At 40.5% G+C, this 26,128-nt stretch overlaps 1 protein-coding gene across 4 annotated transcripts; it reads right to left on the reverse strand.

Annotated features, from left to right (window-relative positions):
- Positions 1–5,168: 5,168 nt before the first annotated feature.
- TTC5 (tetratricopeptide repeat domain 5) lies at positions 5,169–25,133 on the reverse strand. Of its 4 annotated transcripts, XM_077770248.1 has the most exons (12): positions 25,067–25,133; positions 24,458–24,583; positions 23,542–23,623; positions 20,688–20,820; positions 19,063–19,274; positions 18,531–18,681; positions 17,170–17,261; positions 14,335–14,391; positions 13,417–13,563; positions 12,120–12,334; positions 8,403–8,547; positions 5,169–5,785 (listed from the first exon to the last, which is right to left on the reverse strand). In XM_077770248.1, the coding sequence occupies exons 4-12, from the start codon at positions 20,722–20,724 to the stop codon at positions 5,666–5,668; spliced, it is 1,176 nt and encodes a 391-aa protein (XP_077626374.1). In that variant the 5' UTR covers positions 20,725–20,820; positions 23,542–23,623; positions 24,458–24,583; positions 25,067–25,133; the 3' UTR covers positions 5,169–5,665. The 4 variants fall into 4 exon arrangements, with proteins under 4 accessions (XP_077626374.1, XP_077626375.1, XP_077626373.1 ...); XM_077770249.1 differs by lacking the exon at positions 23,542–23,623; XM_077770247.1 differs by lacking the exons at positions 23,542–23,623; positions 24,458–24,583 and having other exon boundaries at positions 25,067–25,127.
- Between the last annotated feature and the right edge of the window lie 995 nt (positions 25,134–26,128).

Here is a 26,128-nt window from a genome sequence, read left to right on the forward strand (position 1 = left end):
ATAAGGACATATTATAAATAATTTAGTAAATTTGAAAACTTAAAATGGATAAATTACTAAAATATATAAAATACCAAAACTGAATCAAAAGAATAAAAACATTAAAGAATTTAAATCAGTAGTTAATCTTTCCATTAAAAAAATGTAGGTGCTAAAAGACATGATAGACATTTTTCCAAAGAAGAGATACAAATGACCAAAAGACATATGAAAAGATGTTTAACATCACTCAACATCAGGGAAATGCAAATCAAAAACTACAATGAGATACCACCACCTCAAACCTGTCAGAATGGCTAAAATTAACAACACAGGAAACAATAGATGTTGGTGAGGATGCAAAGAAAGAGGAACCCTCTTACACTACTGGTGGCAATGCAAATTGGTGTAGCCACTCTGGAAAACACTATGGAGGTTCCTCAAGAAGTTAAAAATAGAACTATCCTACAATTCAGCAATTGCACTACTAGGTATTGACCCAAAAGATACAAGAATACTGATTTGAAGGGGCACGTGTACCCTGATGTTTATAGCAGCATTATCAACAATAGTCAAACTATGGAGAGAGCCCAAATGTCCATCTACTGATGAATGGATAAAGAATATATGTATATATATATATATATTCATATGTTATATCTATTTATNGACAACAAACTAAAGGAAGGGAGGTGGGAGGATGGGCTAAATGAGTGATGGGAATTAAGGAGTACACTTGTGATGAGCACCAGGTATAGTATGTAAGTGATGAATCACTAAATTCTTCTCCTGAAACCAATATTATAGTATACGTTAACTAGAATTAAAAAAATTTTTTTAAATATTTGTTTATGTTTGAGAGACGAGCAGGGGAGGGGCAGAAAGAGAGAAGGAGACACAGACTCTGAAGCAGGCTCCAGGCTCTGAGCTGTCAGCACAGAGCCCCACACGGGGCTCAAACTCACCAATGGTGAGATCATGCATGACCTGAGCCGAAGTTGGATGCTCACCTGACTGAGCCATGCAGGCACCATCTATGTTAACTAAAATTTAAATAAAAACTTGAAACAACAATAAAAAGCCATGTACTGATAACATCATAAGCAAGTTTTACCAAGAAAAAGATAAACTGATGTAAAATAAATTTTCAAATAAACATGTAGAAGAAACACTCTTTACTCATTGTATAAGGCTAGCATAACTCAAATCAAAACCAGACTAGATTAATAAATTGTTTATTATGTGATTTTTACATACGCCAGCTCTTAGATTCCACACTTGTACTGAGTGTTTATCATAAAAAGGTGTTAAATTTTATCTAATCCTTTTTCTGCATTTATTGAGATGGCAAATAATTTTTCTTCTTTTATCTCCTTTAATCCTTTTATCAACCAACTGAGCCATGCAGGCGCCCCAAAATATTTGAGTATCAGAAGAAGACAAGGATGCATGCAATCATCACTTGTACTCAGCATACAAGAGGTCCTAACTAGTGCAGAAAAGGTAAAAAGGGCTGGAAAGGAAGAGATAAAACAGTCAATATTTGTGCACAGAAAACCCAACAGAAACATAAGAGATTATTAGAATGTGAGATTCTAAAAAGGTCACAGCTATAAAAAAAAATAGAACAGCCAATTGTATTTCTATTTCCAGACACAGCAAAGGTAATTTTTAAAATTATACTTTTTGCAATAGCATTGAAAACTATGGAGTATCTAGGAATAGATTTAATAAAAGATACATGTAAGACTTTTCTGGAAAAAGTATATAATTATGTAGAAAGACACTGAAGAAGACTTAAATAAATGAAGAAAATTGTGGATAAGATTTAAAATATATAAAGATGTCTTGTCTTCCTAAATCGATCTATAAATGGAATGCAATCCCAATCAAAATCGTAGATTTTTTGTGAAAATTTACAAGCTAATTCTAAAATGTAAATGGGCTGCTTGCTCAGAACAACATTAAGGAGCTTGTCTGATCAGCTCAGACTTTTATAAAGCTATAAGGCATTGTGATATTGGCATAGAAATAAACAAATAGACCAGAAAATATCAGAATAGAGATCTCAGAAACAAACAAAACACAAAACATATAATACACACCTTTTATATATATATGTAATATAATGGAAGTGTATATGTGTGTGTGTGTGTATATGTATATATATATGGAAAGTTGGTTTAAGAGTTGGTTTAAGACAGGCTGGGCTTTAAAGATCAGCGGTTAAAAGATAGATTCCTTAATAAAAGATGCTGGGCCAATTAATTATTTATTAAGAAAAAAAGTATATACCTACACCACAACATAAAGAAATGTAATAATGAAAGAAAAAGACAAAAGCGTAAAACAATAGAGAGGAACTATCTTTCTGACTTTAGGACAGGGAAGGACTTCTTAGAACACAAATAGCACTGACCATAAAAGATTGCTAAATTCAGCAACACTGAAATTAACTTTTCAACAAAAGATCCAGTACAGAGATTACACAACAAAAGCAACTGTTAGATGTTTGCAGCACATAAAATGACAAAAGATCAGCACAAAGATAAATTAATTCCTATAAATCAATTTGAAATCCAGTAAAGTGGGTAAAGACAGTCCTTTCACTATGAGAAAATTTTAGTAGCTCATAAATAAACGAAGACATGTAAGCCCATTCATAGTAAGAGAAATGCAAATTAAGGCCACAGGGGATATCCTTCAAACCTCCCAAATCTGTGATCCCGAAAAAATAAGATGAATACCAAACACAGAAGAGTGTAAGGAGCATTAGGAAGACTCAGTCACTGTAGAAACATAAATTGAAACAGCCACTTTATTTTTTTTAATTTTTAAAAATGTTTTATTTATTTCTTAGAGAGAGAAAGAGAGAGACAGCGTGTGCAGAGGAGGGTCAGAGAGAGAGGGAGACACAGAATCTGAAACAGCTCCAGGCTCTGAGCTGGCTGTCAGCACAGAGTCCGACGCGGGGCTCGAAACCACGAACCGTGAGATCATGACTTGAGCCGAAGTCCATGCTTAACCGACTGAGCCACACAAGAGGCCTGAAACAGACACCTTAAATGTTTGGTATTTCTCAAAAAAGTTGAGCATGTGTATATTTTGTGACCCAGCAATTCCACCCTTGTGCTAATACTCTGAAACGGTGCTTCTCACACATCAGTGTGCATCAGAATCCCAGAAAGGGTTTACTAAACACAGATTATTTGACTCTTCCCTGAGTTTCCAATTCAGGGATTGGGGCTTAAAATTTTGCATTAAAAGAAGTTCCAGGTGGTCTTGATGTTGTTGGTCTGGGGACCACTATTCTGAGAATCACTGCTATAAAAGAAACTCTTGGGGCACCTGGGTGGCTCAGTCGGTTAAACGTCGGACTATGGCTCAGGTCATGATCTCACAGTTCAGGAGTTGGAGCCCTGAGTCAGTCTCTGTGCTGACAGCTCAGAGCCCGGAGCCTGCTTCAGATTCTGTGTCTCCTCTCTCTCTGCCTCCGCCCCCGCCAAATAAAAACATTTTAAAAATTAAAAAAAAGAAACTCTTGTACTTACATATCAGGGAATGTGCAGGATATTAATAATGTACATCCTTGATAACAACAAACCCAAACATCCTTTAACACAGTAAATTGTGGCATAATCAGTGAGATATTATATAGCTGTGAAAACAGATGAGCTCGTAGAGAGCACACAAGGGCTTCTAAGATACAACTGATGGTCGGTCTAGTTTTGAAGCCAGGTGGACATTGTCAGATATTCTGATTATTCTTTAAACTATCCATACATGTTTTATATATTTGCTTGTCTGTGTATTTCATCATAAAATCTTTTCTGCTTCACTCTACCACCTACTGGCAATTTTTCTACTGGCTGGCCCTACATCAAGCATGTCAAGCCATACTCAGGACTTGAGTAAAAGGGGGTAACCAGGTCTCATCTCTCTACTGACTAATGCACACATCACACCAGCCCTTCTCCCCAGGTGCTCTCAACCACTCCTCAAGATATTTCACACCCCTTGGATTCCTGATTGCTCTTCCATGACTGTAGGTCTCACAATCAACACCCAGAACTGAATACAAAGCTCCGCATGTGGTCTGACAGACACTGTATTGAGAACTCTTTCCCTGCCTATTATAGATTCATTGGTATGGCCGAAAGTGTTTTTGCAACCGTTTTATATTGATTACTCATACTAACTTTATCTACTAAAATTCTCAGCAATTATGGAGCAACTGGGTGGTTTAGTCCACTAGGTGTCCGGGTCTTGATTTCAGCTCAGGTGTTGATCTCACAGTTCATGGGTTTGAGCCCTGCGTTGGGCTTCATGCTGACGGCACAGAATGTGCTTGGGATTCTCTCTCTCTCTCTCTCTGTCCCTCCCCCACTCCCTCCCCAACCCACCCCCACCACTACCTGTACATGCACAGACATGTGCTCTCTCAAAACAAAAATATACTTGAAAAAAAATTCCTGGTAATTTTTCATACCTAATGCTAAAGATACACCTAGGAAGTTGGTCTTTTCAGGCCAAAAGAATGGACTTCAAACTATTATCTTAGATTCAGCCCTTATAACTTCTTTAGATAGATAGATGCTGATTTTATTATCCATTCTGATTCTTCATAGAATGAATGAGCCACCAATGATATTCAAGCCACTGATCAACAGTTCAATGGGACCAGACAAATACAAAGACCAGAGCCAGATCACCAGGAGTCTTCCAAATTAATCTGTATCCATTAATGTACTCTCTGGTTATAGTCATCAGTTGGCTATTAATCCTTCACATTTTTCCATTTTCCTACAAGGGTTTATTAAGAGAAACTATTACAAAATGTATCACTGGAATCTAAAGAAACTGAGTTCCTAGCACTCGTTGGTCTTCCAGCCTAATAACACTATTCGAATAATATTGCTGCCATCTTGCACCACTATGAGGGCCACCCCCAAGGATGACAGAATGGGAAAATGGTTGGAAGCTGCTTCCCAGCAACTTTTCGGAGTTGCCATTCCTGCCCTGGGCTGCCTATTGCCAGAATTCTTTTAACTGGAAGAGAAATAAACTATTTAGTATAAAGAAAGGAAAAAAAAGGTGGGAAGGGGGGGTGAGGGAGATTATTATAATGGATTGAAATGATCCTAAAACCAAAATCTAAGCTTGAAGAGAATGAAGCCAAACTAACAGTATGTTTTTTTCTCCAAACAAATTTAATTCTGTTCCAGCCCCAAACAAGGGGAAGGACCTAAAGTTTAAAAATAAAATAAAAATTGCAAAAAAACAAGCATTAAAAAATTAAATCCCCTCCCTTAGCAATAAATACTGCAATGATATATACACATGAGGCTCCGGAAGGAGGCAAGAACGAGAACCGCGGGGTCTCTGTCCCACAGCAAGATCCCAGTACTTTTACCCATTCCATGCCCTTTGCCTAAAACACAGAAGAGCAATGAATGAGGCAGGAGAGATTATACCACAGAAGTGTGTGACTGCAGAGGGAGCTTGACCATGTGAACAGTAGAGAAAGACGAGACACCACGCGTCTTACAGGGCAGGGGAAAGAAAGTCATCATCTACAATGTCCCCCTTCCTGGCTGAGTCGCTGGGTGGAGCTGGCCCAGCTGCTGAGGGCCCCTGAGCTCATCCTCTCGCCTCGCTCCTTCTTGAGCATGCAAGTCAAGGACGGTCATTCGCACTGTGGCCGTGATGCCACTGTGGCAGCAGCCTGACTGCTGGAGCCCTGGGGCTTCCCGTTCACCACCAGCAGGAGGGGCGTCTCCACACGAACACTGGAAAAAGAATAGTCCTGCAAAAGACAGACAAACAGGCTCGTTACAGATCCTAAGCTAGGAAACACAGGGATACACATCTGTGACTTTCTCCCTTTTCCTTCCCCCTCAATGTATACACTCCTTCCCTCCATCTCACGTCAAATAAACAAAACTGAGCTAACAAAGGGGATAGAATTTCCCCCAAGTTTTCAATCTTCAGAAGGAAAATCTGGGGTAGGTAAGATGCCAGTAGTTTTACCACAAAAATAAGACAGATCTCTGAAAAATGACAGGTTCTGGCACTGCCTAACCAGCTTTCACAGAATCTGTCTGTCTCAGTGTTTTGACACTGAAAACCAGACACACACAGCCGCCAGGGAGAAGCCTGAGAAACTCTGAGTCCCAGTGTTTGTAAGGCCCTAAACTAACCTGCCAAAGATAAATTCATGTTACTTCTCCCTTCTTACCCTCTATCAGGAGGAAGAAACAGAATGTGCTGTTTAGACATTCCAGTAACAGAAAAGATAGCCCACTTTACCAGTTCAAATATACTTTAGGCTATAAAACAAGTTGTTAAAATATTTTCATCCAAAAACTATTGTCGCACTGGGACTGTGAAGGAGGTGCTTTTAAGTCAAAGTGAAGACATGAACTAAACAGTTCTCATAAATCAATTTTTTAAAATATCCTAACAGGAATATGGAAAATGGCCAAAAAAAAAAAAAAAAAAAAGCCAATTTATAAAAGGAATATAAATAGTCAATAAACATGATAAAATGTTCAACCTCACCAGTAATCAAGAAACCAAAGCAAAACAATACTGATGCTGTAGTTTTTCATGTAAAAATCAGCATTTAATTGTTCCAAGGTTTCTACCCAGAGTTGAAAAGAAAACTACAGAGAAACAATTATGTCTGCTGTTGGTATTAACTGGTACAACATTCCAAAAAATAATCTGGCAGTATGAATCAAAAGTCTTAGAATTCTGCATACCTTCTGGAGCCAGAATTCTACCCTAGAAATTAATTTTTCTAATTAATCACAGATATGGGCAGATATAAAACCAATTTTTACTACTGTGCCTTTATAATTGGGAAAAATTAAAAATAATCTAGATCTGGGGGCAGGAAATTTTTTCTATAGAGGGCCAAATAATAATTAATTTAGGCTTTGTGAGTCATATGGTCTCTGTCATGAACTATTCAACTCTGACCTTTTTTACAGTGCAAAAAGCAGCCACAGGCAATAGTAAACTAAGAAGTGTAGCTGTATTCTCAAACAAATTAACTTTTTGGACACTGAAATTTGAATATCCTATAATTTTCACACATCACCAATTCTTCTTCTTCCCATTTGCTTCATTTAAAAATACAAAAACTGGGGCACCTGGGTGACTCAGTCAGTTAAGTGTCTGATTTGGCTCAGGTCATGATCTCACAATTCGTGAGTTCAAGCCCCATGTTGGGCTCTGTGCTGACAGCTCAGAACCTGGAGTTGGCTTCAGATTCTGTGTCTCCCTCTCTCTTTGCCCCTCCCCTGCCAGAACACAGTTCTGTCTCTGTCTCTCAGAAATGAATAAACATTTGATAAAAATAGATAAGTAAAAATATAGAAATTATTCTTATCTCACAGACCATACAAAACAGGCAGGGAGCCAGATTTGATCAATAGGCCACAGTTTGCCAACCTCTGATCTAAATGGTGAAAAAGAGGTTAAACAGATACTCTTAGAAGATTTCTATGATTATTAAATGTGCCAGTACAGGCAATAAACCTCTTAACCCAGCACTCAACAGTTAAGTTGTTCAGTAAATACTGTCATCATCTTCATCACCACCTCTGTGTGTCAATTCAAAACAATGCTGTTAGATTATGTAAAAATGCAGGAAATGTTCACCAACACTGCATATAATATTCCACTCATTAAAAATATACACATGAATATATATACGTATATAAACACACACATATATGTATAATATATAAATAATATATAAAAATACACAATTATAAATATATTTATATGTATTATATGTATATATATGTATATGTGTGTACATTTATATATTTTATATGTTTAACATGTTAAGGTGTAAACATGTTTATTTAATACATTTATATATTGGAATATGATGACCACCATGGTGTTAGGTAACACCCCTATCATGTCATACAGTTATCACTGCTTTTTTTGTCATGGGAACAATTAAGATCTGATCTCTTAGCAACTTTAAAGTATACAATACTGTATTGTTGTCTGGAATCACTGTGCTGTGCATTAGCTCTCCAGGACTTATTTACTTACTAGTTCCAAGTCTGCACCCTTAAACAACATCACCCCAATTTGTCCACCACCCCCCAGCCACTGGTAACCAGTATTCTATTGTTTTCATGAGTTCAGCTTTTTTAGATTCCATATATAAGTGTTATCATACAGTATTTTTCTCTGTCCAGTCCATTTTTTAAATTCTTCTTGTTTACCAGTAGTTTCCTTTTTTAGTAAACAAAATATGTATATGTATATCATACATATATATATCACATATATATATACACACACATATATGCATTACTTTACATGTTTGTTAAAAGAGATAAACTTGGCCACTTTCAGAGCCTATGAGCTGGGAAAAAATCCTGGCCATCACTCACTTTTCCTTTGTGCTGAATTCGGTGAAGCCGAAGGTTGGGCTCAGGAATGGCTACGGAGTCCCCAATGAGCACTCCCCAACTCTGTACCATATTATATACCATTACTGCACAGCAAGGTCCATCTGAATCTACCAGGCCAAATGTACTGCCAGGTTAAGATGGGTTAAAGGGGGGGGGTGGGGGTGAGGAGGAAAGTAGGCAGGAAAGAAGAGCAAAAACAGTAGTTTTAGAATACAAGCAAATTAACAAATACTTTCTCAGTTACTCACTTAGAAAATTTATGACAGGTACCATTACCCACCATGCATGTCTGAGTCCTCATTTGTCTTAGATATGTACTATCTTTAAAGCATATGCACAGGACTCATCAGTCTGTCACTTTGCCAAGAACTTGAGACATCTGCGCATTGAGACCACTCAACAAATATTAATAATGAACCAGCTCAAAATGTTGCAGCTCAAAATATTGAAATATTCATATTAATATGAACAGGTATTCCTGATCTATCAATTTAACCATCACAACCGTCCAACTCTCTAACCACCATCACTGTCAATTTAATTGAATCCCACAAACTTTTCCTGAATGCCTTTCATGTGTCAAGCTGATCCAGCTAGGAGTGAGTTTACAGTCAAGCAAGAGTCAGACAGTTAAATCATCACTTACAGGACAAATGTGACAGGTGCTAGAATAGCTTTTCCCTTGTGCTGAGTTCAGTGAGGCCAAAGGTTGGACTGTGGGAACCCAGAGGAGAAATGTTCAAAACTAGAAAGCAGGGAAGATTTCCTTGAGGAGACCCTCAAACTGAATTGTAAAGGATGAAAAATTATCTGGGTTAAAAAATGAAAACTAATCCTCAGTAGAAATAAAGAACCTCTGGAGGGGGTGGGGGGGGGCGCCTGGGTGGCTTCGTCNGGGGGTGGGGAGGAACATGAGAGAACTTTCCAAGGTACTGGTAATTAATGTTCTCTATCTTGACAAGTGTTTGGGTTCCACAGGTGTACATGTTCGTCAAAACTCAGCAAATGTACACTAAGATTTATATACTTCATTCTATGTAAATTTTTAGGTAAAAGGAAGAAAACTGTTAAAAAAAAAAAACCACACACCAAACTCTAGTTGATGACTATATTCTAGAGTAATTAGAGAAAAGCATATTGATCTCTGCAATTTACTTTAAAATATACCAAAATAAGATAGATCAGTGGATAAATAAGCAGATAGATATGTGAAACACCAAACGTAGTAAAATAGTAGCAAAATACAGTAGAATACTGGTTGGGTACACAGGTATTCACTGTAAAATTCTTCCAATTTTGCTATGTTTGAAAATTCTTATAATAAATGTTGGGGGGAGGGGCGCCTGGGTAGCTTAGTCGGTTAGGCGTCCGACTTTCGCTNGTTGGGGGGAAAATGTTATCTATATCAAGAAGCAGTAAAAAGATTATCCAGACAGACACAAGAACTGTGTGTAAAGGCACGGAGGCATGAAAATAGCTGTTCTGACACCTACAAAATCATCCCATGACAGTGACAAAAGGCACAAGTGGAAAAGTGACAGAAGATAACAGAAAGAGGCAGATAAGGAGTAAATTATGAAGGGCTCGTATGCTAAGCTAACCTAAGGAGTTCAAACTTTATCCTAAAAATACCAAAACAGCAGTAAGGGATTTCAGATGAGAAATAGTGATGGTCAGTTTTGCATCTGGGAAATATTCTCTGCACCGTGGAACACTGGAGGAAAACAAGGAGTCACAAGATGTGTCTGGAGAAGCAATAAGGGGCTATATTAAGTCAATAGAGACAGAAAAGCAGAGACCAAAAAAACCCCAAAACAAATGCATTGGACATGGTGAGTGCCATAATGCAGGAAAATGGAGAATTCTAGAATAATTGCCAGAAGTCTTAATTAAGAGACTGAGTAGAAGTTGTACCACTGATTGACAAGGAATTCAGGGAGGAGAAATAGTTCAGAGAGAAAGAGAAAGTAATTTTGAACCTACTGAGTTAGATTTCTGATTGGAGCCCAGAGGCAGATGGATATAGGAATCCAAAACTTGGGAATGAGGCGTGGGCTGGAGCTCCACCTGTGAACATGGTAGAAGCAGCCAAAGCCTTGGCCTTATATGACATCACCAAAAGAGATCTATAAATGAGATGGTGAATTCACACACCTGAATTCACAGCCAACCTGCAATCAAGCCCCAATGTTCTCCCGTTGAAGACAATCAAAGCCTCAAAACCCTTCTAGAGAGTAGCTTGGGCAGATGCTGCCAAGTGATAAAAGTTAGCACCTGTTTGCCATCCTGGTAAACAGAGAAAAGAGAGTCTTCTTGGAACTTAACATTTACAAGAAAAAGAGAAATGAAGGAGTGACAAGATACTTGTTCTCAAGGCCTCCTAAAATCCAACTTTGTCTGAATTTCCTTCTCATTCCTCTTAGCTCTGGAGTCTGCTCTAGCTAATGAAACTTTTCTCAACTCCCTTCTTGCTCTTCAACCCACATGTCTCTAGAAAATGCCACGGAGAAATCTTGGGCATATCACAGTAAGTATTTCAGTTTGGATGAAGCAGAAGGGATGTGAAAGGGAATAAGTAGTGAAGTAAGTCAGAGTGCTGTGGAGCCACATAGTGGAAGCCACTGGACAAGACACTGGTGAGGCTAAAAAAAAAAAAAACAAATCCAGTAGAAAACAGAAAAAGGAAACCAGTCAACAAGGGATTAGGAAGTGAGTGAAGGACCAAGGAGTGATGGCATGGACTAAACCCTAATTTTTCAAGACTTAAAAATCTTCTAAGTTTAAGGGGCGCCTGGCTGGCTCAGTTGGTAAAGCATGCAACTCATGATCTCCATTAAGTTATGGGTTTGAGCACCGTGCTGGGTGTAGAGATAACTTAAATAAAATAACTTTAAATGAAATCTTTAAAACAATTTTTTTTTCTAGGTGAACATTCTTAACTCATATCCTTTGCTAGACTGTAAGCACCTTCACTTGGATCCTTTATATTTCACTCCCTACCACATGTATACCAGATGCTCAATAAATATTTGTTAAATAATATCTGAGACAATCTCCCCATCAGGCCTTAAATTCTAACTCAAAGCTAACCTTCCAAAACTGCCTAGGCATACCTAAGTCCAAACAGGACTGAAAATTCTTCCTCCTTTAACTTCTATGATCGTGAAAACACAGAGGCATAAGAATTTCAAGGTTTCCTTCTGTCTTTTAAAAAAAATTAGCAGTCCTGGGGCTCCTGGGTGGCTCAGTCAGTTAAGCATCTGACTTCGGCTCAGGTCATGATCTCACAGTTTGTGGGTTCCAGCTCCGCCTCAGGCTCTGTGCTAACAGCCGTCTCAGAGCTTGGAGTCTGCTTCAGATTCTGTATCTTCCCTCTCTCTCTGACCCTCCCCTCCTCACGCTGTATCTCTCTCTCAGAAATAAATAAAAACATTAAAAAAAAAATATTAGCAGTCCAATTTTAGCTATGGATATGGGAATCCACAGAGCACTAAGCTCAGAGAAAAAAATGGGTGACAACAGAATCTAAAGAGAGACTGTTAGACATCACCTCGACAATATCTGCTCATGGGACAGTCACAGAGGGAAGAACTCACTAATCTGTGACCACAAACAATGTCCTCAAGGTCAAAGAAAGGCCACGTAAGTCCAATTAGTTCAAAAGAATGAAAAAGAGGAAAGGGAAGACAAACTCACAAGGGGACTTTCTCCTCTGTGGTGAGGCTGAATACCACCTTTCCTAGGACCACAGCACCACTGTTCACACCAGGCTGTAGCGCACTCAGGGGCTTGAGCTCCAGGGTCAGTTTCTGCCCAGAGGCTGACTGGTAGCGCCCATCACCACAAGGGCCTAGGTGGGCTGAGCGCAAGCTTCCCAGCATGCTCTGCAACTTTTTGGTTTTCACCTTTCCCTGCAAAAAAAATAAAAAATAAAAATAAAAATGAAATCTTGCCATTTGCAACAATGTAGATGGAACTAGAACATATTACGCTACGCAAAATTAGTCCATAAGAGAAAGACAAATATCATATGATTTCACTCATATGTGGAATTTAAGAAACGAAACAGATGAACACAGGGGAAGGTAACCAAAAATTAGAAAAACAGAGAGAGAGACAATCCATAAGAGACTCTTAAATACAGAGAACAAACTGAGGATTGAAGGCGGGAAGGTGGGTGGAGGATGGGCTATGTGGATGATGGGTATTAAGCAGGACAGTTTTTGGGATGAGCACTGGGTGTTACATGTAAGTGATGAATCACCAAATCCTAAAATCATTATTACACTATATGCTAACTAATTTGGGTTTAAATTAAAAAGAAAAAAAAAAAAAGGATGGAGCACCTGCCTGACTCAGTCAGCTAACCATCCTATTTCGACTCAGGTCATGATCTCGTGGTTCGTGAGTTCGAGCCCCGCGTTGGGCTCTGTGCTGATGACAGCTCAGAGCCTGGAGCCTGCTTCAGATTCTGTGTCTCCCCCTCTCTGCCTCTCCCCTGCTCACACTCTGTATCTATCCCTCTCTGAAAATATAACACTTAAAAAAAATTTTTTTAGAAACTTAAAAAAAATTTTTTTTTAATTTAAAAAAAGGAAGGGGCGCCTGGGTGGCTCAGTTGGTTAAGCGTCCGACTTCAGCTCAGGTCATGATCTCGCAGTTCGTGAGTTCGGGCCCCGCATCGGGCTCTGTGCTGACAGCTCAGAGCCTGGAGCCTGCTTCTGTGTCTCCTTCTCTCTCTGCACCTTTCCTGCTCACACTCTGTCTCTCAAAAATAAATAAACGTTAAAAAAAATTTTTTTTAATAAAAATAAAAAAAGGAAAAATGCTAAGACGCTGGAAGCCAGTCTGCTCTCTTTGCAAGTCTACTCCTATTCCCACCTACCCACTTCTATAGGTAGCGTCACTACTACTGAAGCCTAGTCTTTTCTTATTTTATTGATCCACAGGGTCAGGAGGATAAAAGTAAGATTTGGCCTTTTGACATGTTTACCTTGCTCTCAAGGAGACTGGTTAATCTATTCAGGAATTCCAGAAGTTGTTGCTCTCGTTGCCGGGGCTCTGGCCACGCAGGGTCCAGTGCTGCAGCCCGAGAGAAGCCCTCCAGAGCCTCCCCATAATTCTCTTCGTATTTATGTAACTGCATAAGAAATAACCAAAAACCTCCCAATTATATGCATATTTAACACAAACTTTGCCGAGGGGAGTTACAGCAAAATGCACTAGCAATCTACAGAAATAAACTGCTTCTGGGGCGCCTGGGTGGCTCAGTCAGTTAAGCATCCAACTTCAGCTCAGGTCATGATCTCAAGGTTTGTGGGTTTGAGCTCCGCATCAGGCTCTCTGCGGTCAGTGCAGAGCCCACTTTGGATCCTTTGTCTCCCTCTCTCTCTCTGCCCTTCCCTTGCTCATGCTCTCTCTCTCAAAAATAAATAAACACTTAAAAAAAAAGAGAGAGAAAGAAATGAGCTGTTTCCCCAGCTGTTTTCCTGCTCTGCAATGAAAAACCTGAAGAAACAGCATGCTTTATATCCTTCATCCCGGCTAAGGTGATCATGAACCCCAAAGATGGCATCCTTCAAAGAAGCGAACTTCCAAATTCTGAAACAGCTAAGTTGCAGATGGTGGGTCACTGTATCTGTATATTTATAATGAACATTTCAGAAAAGTCTTCTAAACTGTCTCCCGATCCTCTATGTCCCCTTCCCGCCGTCTCAGACTCTTCTCCTTTCCCACCAGACATTCCATCAGACTCTGAAGTCAAACGGAGCCAGCTCTTCCTGGAAACAATCTGGCTTTCCTGTCAGAGTTTGTACTCAACCTCATCGCTGTGAATACCCAGTTATCCTCCCAGGCTAAGACCCAGATGTCACTGTTTTGACTCAGATGATCACTACCCCACAAGTCTTACCGTTGCCCTGTTCAGATGAAGATCGGGATTGCTACAAGCCGTCCTGTCAACCTTCTCCTGTAGCAAGAGAAAAAGACGATCAGTGGATCCTATCTCACTTTTAAAGATGGCCAACATGCCCTAGACCTCTTCTCACTGGAAGAAGTCAAATTTCTTCCTTGTCAAAATGTTACCTATACCCACCCTGTTATAGAGTAACAGCTTGAGTGGCATATTACTCAGTCCCTGACATCTCAAGGATGTAAGCGTTTTTGTGTATGCATAAAACATTAAAATATGATTATAATTTATCCATGCAATAGTATACAGATGAAAGAAATGTGTAAAAGCATTCTGATAAAAATTTTTTAAATAGTGAGATAATGGTATAAATGAGGAAAGCCTAGAAAAGAAACGCCGTTGATTTAATGCACTTCCTCTGCCCACAAGCCCAGCTCCAAATACAGGCAGAATTATGTTTCTACATTCAAGCCCCCCTAAAGCATCCATCGAAAATCAAATTCTGGGGCCACCTGGGTGGTTCAGTCAGTTGAGCTCCAACTTCAGCTCAGGTCATAATCTTCCAATTTGTGGGTTTGAGTCCCTGTATCAGGCTATCTGCTGTCAGCACAGAGCCGGGTTTGGATCCTCTGACCCCTCTCTCTGTCCCTCCCCTGCTCGCATGCTCACTGACTCTCTCTCTCTCTCAAAAATAAACATTTTTTTAAAAATTATTAAAAACAAGGGAGAAGTCAAATTCTGATTCTCTAATTTAAATAGATGGCCAGAAATCATGGAAAGAACCCAAATGTCCATCGACTGTTAAAGAAAATATGGTGTACATATACATAATGGTATACTACTCGGTGACCAAAAAGAATGAAATCTTGCCATTTGCAACAATGTGGATGGAACTAGAGTGTATTATGCTAAGTGAAATAAGTCAGTCAGAGAAAGACAAATACCATATGATTTCACTCATGTGTGGAATTTAAGAAACAAAACAGATGAACACAAGGGAAGGGAACCAAAAACAAGATAAAAACAGAGACGGAGGCAAACCATAAGAGATCTTTAAATACAGAGAACAAACCTGGAGTTGCTACAAGGGAGGTGGGTGGGGAGATGGGCTAAAAGGGTGGTGGGCATTAAGGAGGGCACCTGTTGGGATGAGCACTGAGTGTTATATGTAAGTGATGAATCACTGAGCTCTACTCCTAAAACCAATTCTACATTGTATGTTAACTAACTTGAATTTAAATAAATTAATTAAAAGAAAAAAAAATGATGAAAAAAAGAATAAATACATACATATATACACACATAGATGGCTAGAAACCACATGAAAGTGCAGACAGATGTGCTATGAACAAACTGCTATGTTCATTGCATTTTTCTAATTATGTTCATTGCCTAGCACATTACGAAAGTAGAAACACATGAATTAAAATTGTTTAAATGGTTGGTTCAAATATGTTTATGGTTGGGTAACAACATTAAAAGTTAAAAGCAACAATTTAGCAGAAGTCAAATATAAAAATTTTTAAATGTACACCATTATTATTTTTTAAAATGTAAACACTCACCAAAGTAAGAAATTAGACTAAAATATAATTCCTCTGCCTTAAAGCTTCCTGACTGAAAAAAGGACAGTCCCTAAACTATAAACATGAATGTAAGGAAACTGCATTCTTTATTCTGCCACACAGAAAAAAGTAAGTAATGTTAAGTTAAAAAGCAAAGGTCTATGTCAAGAGACACAAGAAAGCAAAAACAGAAAAGTGTATATGAGGCCTAAATAAAAAGTGCTTAGAAGGCCAATGTGAAGCGTCTAACAATGAGTAGCCAGGTTCTCAAGCCTGAAGGAAACCCCCATGTAAGTGGCTATTGATATAAAAATGGCTTGAAAGCCTAAACAAAGCAGGAGCTCCAATGGTTTATTCCCAAGGAAACGACTGCAGAAAGGGCTATATGCTATTTTCTATGGTAGCCTGTGGGAAATCCAGAGCCATAGTATCTCATGGTTAATCTAGGGATGGCACTTAACTTATACTTAAGTATTGGAGCTTTCATTTTCTTTAAAAATGTACACAAATATTTATAAGAGTTATTAAAAAATTTTTAATATTTATTTATTTTTGAGAGAGAAAGAAATAGAGTTTAAGTGGAGGAGGCACAGAGAAAGAGTGAGACACAGAATCTGAAGCAGGCTCCAGGCTCTGAGCTGTCAGCACAGAGCCCAACATGAGGCTCGAACCCATCAGCAGTGAGATCATGACCTGAGCCGAAGTCAAAGCTTAACCGACTGAGACCCCCAGGTGTCCCAATAAGCATTACTTTAACATAGACTTTTTCCTCACTACAAAAAATGAACATGTTTGTGTGGGCTCTGCAATTCGGTCATACATGCCTATAGGAAACCTGGAGAGTTCAAAGAGCTGTCTAGCAGTGAGGCACCCTTACAAGTGGTTGCTAATACTCAAGTTTTAAGAAGAAATAGGGGTGCCTGGGTGGCTCCATCAGTTGAGCATCTGACTCTTGATTTTGGCTCAGGTCATGATTGCCTGGTTTGTGAGTTTGAGCCCCAAATTGGGTGGGTTCTGTGCTAACAGCATGGAGCTTGCTTGGGATTCTCTCACTCTCTCTCCCTCTCTCTCTCTGCTCCTCCCTGTTTGCTCTCTATCTCTCTCTCTCAAAATAAATAAAAATAAACTTAAAAAAATTAAGAAGAAGAAATAAGTCACCTCTGAAAACACACCTTTGCAAAACCATATACACTGAACACCACTAATGACCGCCCGTGCTGTTTCTATTGTTGCCTCTATTCATCTGGCCTAGGTGACCATAAATACTTACTGCTTGGGCATAGGCACTGAGGGCTTGCTGGGAAATCTTAGGGTTCTGGCCAGTATTGAAGTAAAGAGAAAGATATGCATTCCCCAGAATATCTGAAAAAGAAACAAAGGGTTTCCAGTTCCTTGTGTAAGGGGCTTGGAAGTCACCACTCCATCCTGACAGACTGAAAAAATCCTCAACTCTTCTTGGATCCAGAAGACAGGGAACAACACAGGGCAAACCACTGCTCCTAAAACTGGATGTCTGTTTTGGTGTCATGCAAACACAGGGAGTGATGGCTCCCCATGGCAGAAATTCATGAGCTGCAGGAACCAGTGCTGAGGCAGGCACACCTGAACAGTAACTGACAAAGTGCTGGAGGTTCAGCGTGGACAAGCGTGGGAGCAAGAAACTCCAGGGATCCTGGTCATAAGGAGGCCTCCACAATACTGTGAGATTTACCTCCAGAAGTTCAACCAGACTCCCATAGCAAGTATCAGAGAAAAATACCCTCGCTTCCAGCAAGAGGAAGGGGAGAAAGAACTCTTCTGAACTATGGTAGAGCACCCTGTTCTTAACAAGGCCTGCCCTCAGGAGATACTAGCTAACCAGGGGTGCCTGGGTGGCTCAGTTGGTTAAGCGTCCGACTTTGGCTCAGGTCATGATCTCACGGTTCGTGGGTTCGAGCCCTGTGTCAGGCTCTGCTGGCAGCTAGCTCAGAGCCTGGAGCCTGTCTTCAGATTCTGTGTCTCCTTCTCTCTCTGACCCTCCCCTGCTCAGGCTGTCTCTCTCTCCCAGAAATAAATAAAAAACATTAAAAAAAAAAAAAAAGGCAGACACTAGGTAACCAGAACCTAACTGACCAAAGGAAGGAAAATGTCCACCTGCCTCTACTCTTGCACACAGGGGAGACAAAACACCCACCTCCAGCCTATTCCAGCCATCCTGCTCCTCCTAAGTAGAGAAAAAACTGAGTGGTGAATCATCTCAGGGTCCAGGTTCAAGACATAACCTACTATTCAGGTAACCCTCAAAAGTCTATTTGAAAGTCTCCACATCTGACAAAATCCTGTGATAACACTATATTTAGTATACCCCAATCTATACTGGGATAAAGTGGCAAACATAGACCCAAAGGAGAAACCTGAACAACTGCACAAAAGCTCTGCCTTGCTTATGTGCAAACATAAGCGTCCTCTCTTGGATGAAAAGATCCAAGTGTTCCTAGAATAGCGGCTCATCAAAACACCTTTCAGTTTCTTCAAAACAAAGATACTTAGAACCAGACTCAACAGTTGGGCTCCAGATGATTCTGGAGTGTAGCCCTACTGAGAACCACTGCTCTAGAAACTTGGAAATCTTTTTCTTTTGAGAGCACTCACACCAGGAACGGCCATCATGGACATCCATCTGCACGGCTAACTTAGCCTGCCGGACACTGTCCATTACATGACGAGAATGCTCATCTCCAGTGTCAGTCCGTAGCTGGCGAAGCACCATGGACAGGTTTTGAAGGGAGACTTTGTTCTTGCACTGCAAACAGAAAAGACACATACTCACCCTTCCTGATTCTATTTCTCCTTTCTAGATCTACCCATCTTAACCTTCTAAATCTGATTTTTCATCTTAATTCTTACTGCCATCTGTATCTTAGACTCCTATCTACAAGGATCAACTTGGTTGTTAACCTTTCTTCACCTCTCATCTATCCCTGAACCTGATCCCATCATCTTCTTCCTTTCTGTCCCCTGTCCCTGTTTTCCTTATCCAAGCCTGCTCCCTGACTCTTCCTCCCCTCTGATTCCATTCTCCTAGTTCCAGGATAGTTCTATTCATATCCTAGGGAAATTCACAAAACCAAAGGAATCCCATCTTTCCCATCTGTGTTTTCCAAGAGCGTAATAGACAGCTCACATGGGTGAGGGCTCCTGAGAAGCAGGTGTGGGCAGATGCAATATCCCCTTTCTTCCAGTACACCTCACCAAGCTGGTTCCAGGCTTCCACCAGCTTGGGCTCCAGCTTCACAGCCTTGGACAGAAGCTCCTCAGCCTTAGGGCTATAGTCAGGAGTCACATTAAGTGCCTTCCCCGTCAGCATCAAAACCTGGGCCTTGCCCTGGGCAGAACCTGGGTGGAAGGGGAAAAAGAAAAAGGCAATTGGAAAAACCAAAGCAATCTTACAGATAAGACCAGGGCACTTTCTCTCGAGAAATAACCTCAGGTCAGCCCTAGGAATGAAACAGTTGAGGAAAATCTGTATGAACAAACCACTTATTGAAAGTCTACCATATGCAGAGCACTATGTTAGTTAATGGGGTAACAAAGAAAGCATTATCCCTACCTTGGAGGGGCTTAGAATCTGGTAGAGAGAATAAAACATATACATGGAAAATTAAAACAACAATGAAAGAGGACATATGGCATACACCCAATGAATGGGCTCTAAAGAGTGAAAAGGAGAGGGGCGCCTGGGTGGCTTAGTCGGTTGGGCGTCCGACTTTCGCTTAGGTCATGATCTCGCGGTTCGTGGGTTCGAGCCCTGTGTCGGGCTCTGTGCTGACTGCCAGCTCAGAGCCTGGAGCCTGTTTCAGTCTGTGACTCTCTCTCTCTGACCCTCCCCTGATCACGCTGTCTCTCTCTCTCCTAGAAATAAATAAAACATTAAAAAAAAAATAGTCTATTAAAAAAAAAGTGAAAAGGAGAAAAACCAAGACCCTCCAGAGAAGAAAACTATGTAAACCAAGACAGAGAGGCAGGAACCCATGTGGCATGTTCGAGGAAGAACAGATAGTCCAACCCAAAAGAAACAAAAAGTTCCTCTGTAAGTAAGTAGGCAGAGAAGAGAAGAAAACAAACAAAAATGGTCAGACAATAGAGACTTGAATACCAAATTAAAGTGTTGAGACTTCAACCAATCAGTAGCAGGAACCTCTGAATACACCTGAGCAAAGGAGCAAACAAAAGAATAAGATTAAATGCAGAAAGAAATATTTAGAAAGATAATGGCATGATCATTACATAAATTAATTTGGAAGTAAAAGAAATGAGAAGCAGAAAGGTCAGTTAAGAAGAACAGTCTAAGAAGCAAATATGTTCTTTCATTTCATGGCATTTGCTATAATCAAACTTTGGAAAACATCGTGTAGAGGACTGATAGGTTGCCATCCTACACAGGGGCCCTTAGAAGAAATATTCTGTTGGGGCCCCTGGGTGGCTCAGTCAGTTAAGCGTCCAACTTCGGCTCAGGTCATGATCCCATGTTTTGTGGGTTCAAGCATTGCATCGGGCTCTGGGCTGACAGCTCAGAGCCTGAAGCCTGCTTCAGATTGTGTCTCCCTCTCTCTCTACCCCTCCCCAACTTGTGCTCGGTCTCTCTCAAAAATAAATAAACATTAAAAAAAAAAAGAAAAGAAAAGAAATATTCTGTTGTACCATCCTGCAGCAGCCACAAACAAGACAGCAGAGTTTACACAGAAAGAGCAAAACTCCGGCACATGTCAACCACAGGAAGAGGGCTGCATGCTCTCTTGCAACTCGTACCCACTACTTTCTCCATCTGCTGCAGGGTCTTCTCCATCTCCTCCTGCACGTCCTGTTGCTTCCTTCCAGCATCCTCAACACCATGTGTCTCGAAATAGCACTCTCGAAACGAATAGAGCTGATCCACCAGTTCCTAGGAAGTGTAAGAACGGTACCATGAAGGGGAGAGAACGCCATACTCTGGTTTCTCTTCAGATCGTATAAGTCTTTCAACTTTTACTAAAGATTTCTGTGGAGAAAAGGAGAGAACGGCAGACACGGAAACTTGAGATTGGCTGGCCACACCAGCTCGAGCCTAGAATTGCTGATCCTCTGTCCCACTAGGTCTGACACAAGAGGCAGGCAGACAGGTCATGAAGACAAGTAGCCAGTGTCCCAGGACCACTCTGGTGAAGTTCCGTGCCAGTCTCTGCACCAGGATGATAGCTGTCTCTCTCCCAGCCCCAGCAGGGTTCAGTATGACTAAGCACTTCATATACCAAAGTCAAGAGGAGGGAAACACTTTGCAACTTGAGATAAAACAGAAAGTTAATAAGATAATCCAAAATGGCACTGGCCTCCAGAGAAAAAAACTTTGAAATTTACCCTGAAAACTGGACTTCCTGACAAAAACAATCTTATCCCTGATTTTTCCTATACTAGTATCTGAAAATATATGACCTTTGTGAATACGATAAACATGTCAGAGCCACTGTTTTTCACAACAGACCAGTTTAAGTTTGAGAACCTTGGTGTTTTTACAGGATTTTGTTTCTTCAAATACTCATATTTTTGTTGTTGTTTTGTTCTGTTTTGTTTTTTTCAAGTCACCTTCTGGCTCTCCTGTGTTTTTCCCAAGTAAATGTTCCCTTTCCTATTCTAAATACTTCTGTCTCTGAGTCTTCCTGGGACACCAAATCTTTTCCATCATCTATTCTTTCCTGAAAATGAACAGCAGCAGAAATACATAACATAATTCACATCACATCCGTCATGTCTTAACCACCTCCACAACTAAATCCATCTACCTATCTCAAACCCACTAGGAATATCCTGGACTAAATTGGCACCATTATTTGCCTGGACTATTGCAATAGTTTCTTACCTGGTCATCTTGTTTCTGTTCTCTCCTATTCTCCCCACTGTAGTCAGAATGACCTTACAAATGTATACATCATCTCACAAACTCTCAGTTTTCCACTGGAGATAGATTAAAATCTAACTCCTAACCACGGCCCAGAAGACTGTACGATCTGACCTCACATTACTCACCCTGCCACAAACTTTACTTCTCGTTTTCCCCTCTACAATACTCAAGGCACACTGGCTTTCATGGAGTTCTTCAGATTCAGCAAGCTCAGTCCCATCTTGGGGGCCTTATACATGTTGTTCCCTCTGCCTGGACATTCTTCCACCAGATCTCTGCGTGCCGCATTCTTCATCATCACTTAGATCTCAGCTCAGTATCAACTTCTCAGAGAGGCTTTCCCTGACTACCCCAACTAAAGTAACCACTTCCATTTCTGCCCATTGTTAAAACACACTCTTATTTTTCTCCACAGTACTTATCAGTAGAAATTAGATGGCCTATATATTAGCTGTGTATATCTGTTTGCATCACTTAGCTTCATGATGGGAGGGTCTTAATCTCCCATCTCCCATGTTCAGAGCTATACCTGAGAACTACAACAGGGCTTGGGACATGATAGGCTCTCATTAAAAATGTTGACTGAGGGGCGCCTGGGTGGCTCAGTCAGTTAAGTGTCTGACTTTGGCTCACATCATGATCTCATGGTTCATAAATTCAAGCCCCACATTGGATTCTCTGCTGTCAGCACAGAGTCTGCTTCAAATCCTCTGTCCCCCTCTCTCTGACCCTCTCCCACTCGTGCTCTCTCTGCCCAAAATAAACATTTTAAAAAAATGTTGACTAGGGGCGCCTGGGTGGCTTAGTCGGTTAAGCGTCCGACTTTCGCTTAGGTCACGATCTCGCGGTTCGTGGGTTCGAGCCCCGCGTCAGGCTCTGTGCTGACTGCCAGCTCAGAGCCTGGAGCCTGTTTCAGTCTGTGACTCCCTCTCTCTCTGACCCTCCGCTGCTCACGCTATCTCTCTCTCTCTCTCTCCTAGAAATAAATAAAACATTAAAAAAAAAAATTAAAAAAAAAAAGTTGACTAAATGGCTTAATGAATCATCCCCTTCTCTTAACAAACGCTTATGTGCTATACTTAATTTAAAACCCTACCTAGAGCAAAGAGAATGGATAGTACCCTCTGTAACAGCAATATTTTTCAAAATTTACTGTGTGTACTATTTTCAGGACCCAGCCCACAGATTCTGGTTTTAGGAGTTTTAGCGAACTCAAAACACCTTTTAACCAGCACTCTAGATGGCTGAAATGGAAAAGGTCTATAAAACACACTTGGAGAAATATCCTGGGGGCGTGTGGGTGGCTCAGTTGGTTAAGTGTCTGATGATCTCACAGTTTGTGAATTCCAGCCCTGCATCAGGCTCTGTGCTGACAGCTCAGAGCCTGGAGCCTGCTTTAGATCCTGTGTCTCCCTCTCTCTCTGCCCCTCCCCTGCACACACTTTGTCTCAATCTCTCAAAAATAAATAAACACTAAAAACATTTAAAAAAAAAAAGAGAGAAATATCCTTTTATTATATTCCTTCTTCCCTTTATATGCAGAAATCAAAATGTACCACCATTGCCACAGATAATTAACATCACTATCTTTTCCCTCTCCCCCACTCCATTCCCTCATACCATTCCTGCACCACTCCTGCCCACTCACCCCAAGACTATCCCAGCATACATGCTTAGTCCATCTACTACAAATGAGCCCAAGAAAAGACAGTTCTCAGTAAAACTTACAATACAATTCCTTTTGTCCTGCAATCAGCATGGCTGCAAATTAGGTATTTTAATTAGAGAGGGTCTCCTTGTCTCATTCTAGCTGTGAAAGCAAATATGCATGAAATTGTTTAGTTGGGGTTTTTTTGGTTATGCTGCAGTGAACACTTTTTTAATGTTTATTTATTCATTTTGAGAGAACGAGAGTGAGCAAGAGAGAGAGAGACAGAGTGACAGAGAGCACATGCAAGCAGGGAAGGGGCAGAGAGAGGGAGACAGAGAGAATCCCAAGCAGGCACTGTGCTGTTAGCACAGAGCTCAACACAAGGCTTGATCTCACCAACTGTGAGACCATGATGTAACCTGAAATCAAGTCAGTCACTAAACCAGCAAAGCCACTCAAGTTCCCACTGCACTGAACATTTTTAATAACTTTTTGTCTCATGGAAAAATCAATATATGTTAAGTTGCTAAAATTCAAATATGTACATGTAAAAAAAAAAAAGAAATCCCTCATAATCACCCCGAAACAGCCTCAGGTATAATTACTGTTTACTCTACCTCTTCAGAATTTTTCCTATACGTATACAAATACATATACACAATGTCTCTAATATAGAGCCAGGATTGATAATCTCCGATTTCAGCGAGTCACACTAGGGAATGAAAATAAATTAATCCAAGTCAACTGGAAGGAAAATAAAGGTCACACTCTAAAAACTGTGATCATTTTAATCTGCTCAAAAAACAAGTAAATCTCACCAATGTTGAAACTTTTGCATTACCAGCCTTTAAGCAGGGTATAAGCTTGTCACAGGTCTAATGTTTAAATTCCAGGCTGTCTTGGAACACAAAGAACTGAGTTTCTGAGTTTTAAGGAAAATACTGGGTCATAGAAATAAGGTAAAGAACATGTAACCAGTTAGCTCGTACCTACCAAGTACAAAAGACGAGCCCTCCTCACAACTGCAGTCAACTGTGAACTGGGTGGAGTATGGACCCCTCTGCATCAGACCCCAAATGGGGATTGCCAAGTGTGCAAAAGAATCAAAACCGTGGAGTCCTGAGGGGAGTAACCAGGATACAAGTGGTGCAAGCTATTACTGTGCTTGTTGCCAATTTCAAAGCAGATAAGTAGTAAAGAAATGGCCTTTGTGGGAATGAAAACAATACATGATAATAGCTCCTGCGGATCGGCTACACACACGTGTATACTATCCGTTATGGGTGAACCGAGAAAAAAAAACACTCCATGAAAGTGGGCAAGAATAAATTTAGGGGCAACAAAATCCTCTTCCAAAGGGGGCTGAAATTGAGTGCACGCAGGTCAGCAGCAGGAGGTCCCAACACACCGCTGTGCCCCTCCCGTAACGGGGGAGGCTCCCCTCCCCGCCAGCGGGTGAGCCGCCAGGAGTTGTTATAGTAACCTCACTAACACATGCAGCCTCCTGCATGCGCCAAGGAATTCGCTGGTACGGTACAAACTGGGCTCCCCGCTTCTTCCCCAGTAACAAAAGCACATATAGATTTTAATCTATGGCCCCACCTGCAATTTCTGCAAGATCCGCTTGACTTCCTCGTCTTCATCAGCCATCATTCCCAGCCACTCTTCGGCTTCTCCGCCCCCAACTTTGTAACCACAGAGACTCATGCCCACCCTCATCGTGAAGCCAGAGCGACATCTAGGGCACTGGAGGCTTACATGCACCCGAATAGAGGGGCTGGTTGTTTCGCGGGTTTTTTTTACATGTATCCAAACATTATTTTTATTTTTAAAAATATGGACTAATTATACATTTGACAAACTAAAATGGTTATTTATGATTGCAGGGTAAAAAAACCGAAAAAACTCATTTTCTTATGAGAATCACTATAAAGTTATAATGTAAATACATTTCTTAATGTGAAAATGCATAAAATTTCTTTGTAGATAACTTGTCACTTATCTATCATGTAATATTAAATGTACCTGTAATCCCTTAAAGTAAATATGATTCTTTGGAGCGAAAGGAGCCAAATCAAAAACATCATTAAGGAAAAGCATGCATACCAGACTATGAATTCTACGGAGGACAAAGACCATTATTTTACATATTTAAAAAAAATTAATGCTTATTTACCTGGGGTGGGAGGCAGAGAGAGAGGGATACAGAATCTAAAGCCGCCTCCAGGCTCTGAGCTGTGAGCACAGAGCCCCATGTGGAGTTCGAATTCACAAACCCTGAGATCATGCTCTGAGTCACCAGGTGCCCCTATTTTACCTGTTTTTTAAATTTGTTTTTTATGTTTTTTATTTATTTCTGAGAGAGAGAAAGAGAGAGACAGCATGAACAGGGGAGGGTCAGAGAGAGAGGGAGATACAGAATCCGAAACAGGCTCCAGACTCTGAGCTGGCTGTCAGCACAGAGCCCGACGCAGGACTCGAACCCACAAACGGTGAGATCAAGTCGGACACTTGACCAATTGAGCCACCCAGGCGCCCCACCCGTTTTTAAACTTCCTAGTTCTGACAGAGTTCTCAGAATATAGTTTCTCAGTTAACGGGTAACAAAATGACTTACTGGTTAAATTAGCAAGCACGGATCTACCTGACAACAGCTGGATAATT

The sequence above is a fragment of the Crocuta crocuta genome, unplaced genomic scaffold, assembly GCF_008692635.1.
Source record: "Crocuta crocuta isolate KB4526 unplaced genomic scaffold, BGI_CrCroc_1.0 scaffold175, whole genome shotgun sequence".
Lineage (NCBI taxonomy): Eukaryota > Metazoa > Chordata > Mammalia > Carnivora > Hyaenidae > Crocuta > Crocuta crocuta.

What these genes read in the sequence shown, in the direction of transcription:
- TTC5 (XM_077770247.1), bottom strand. Translation starts at nt 25,117, where the DNA reads ATGATGGCTGATGAAGACGAGGAAGTCAAGCGGATCTTGCAGAAATTG. An exon ending in GCAGATGGAGAAAGTAGTGG is followed by an intron (nt 19,275 to 20,687) that starts GTACGAGTTGCA and finishes CCTTCCACCCAG; the next exon opens with GTTCTGCCCAGGGCAAGGCC. An exon ending in CCATGATGGCCGTTCCTGGT is followed by an intron (nt 17,262 to 18,530) that starts GTGAGTGCTCTC and finishes TTTCTTTTTCAG; the next exon opens with ATATTCTGGGGAATGCATAT.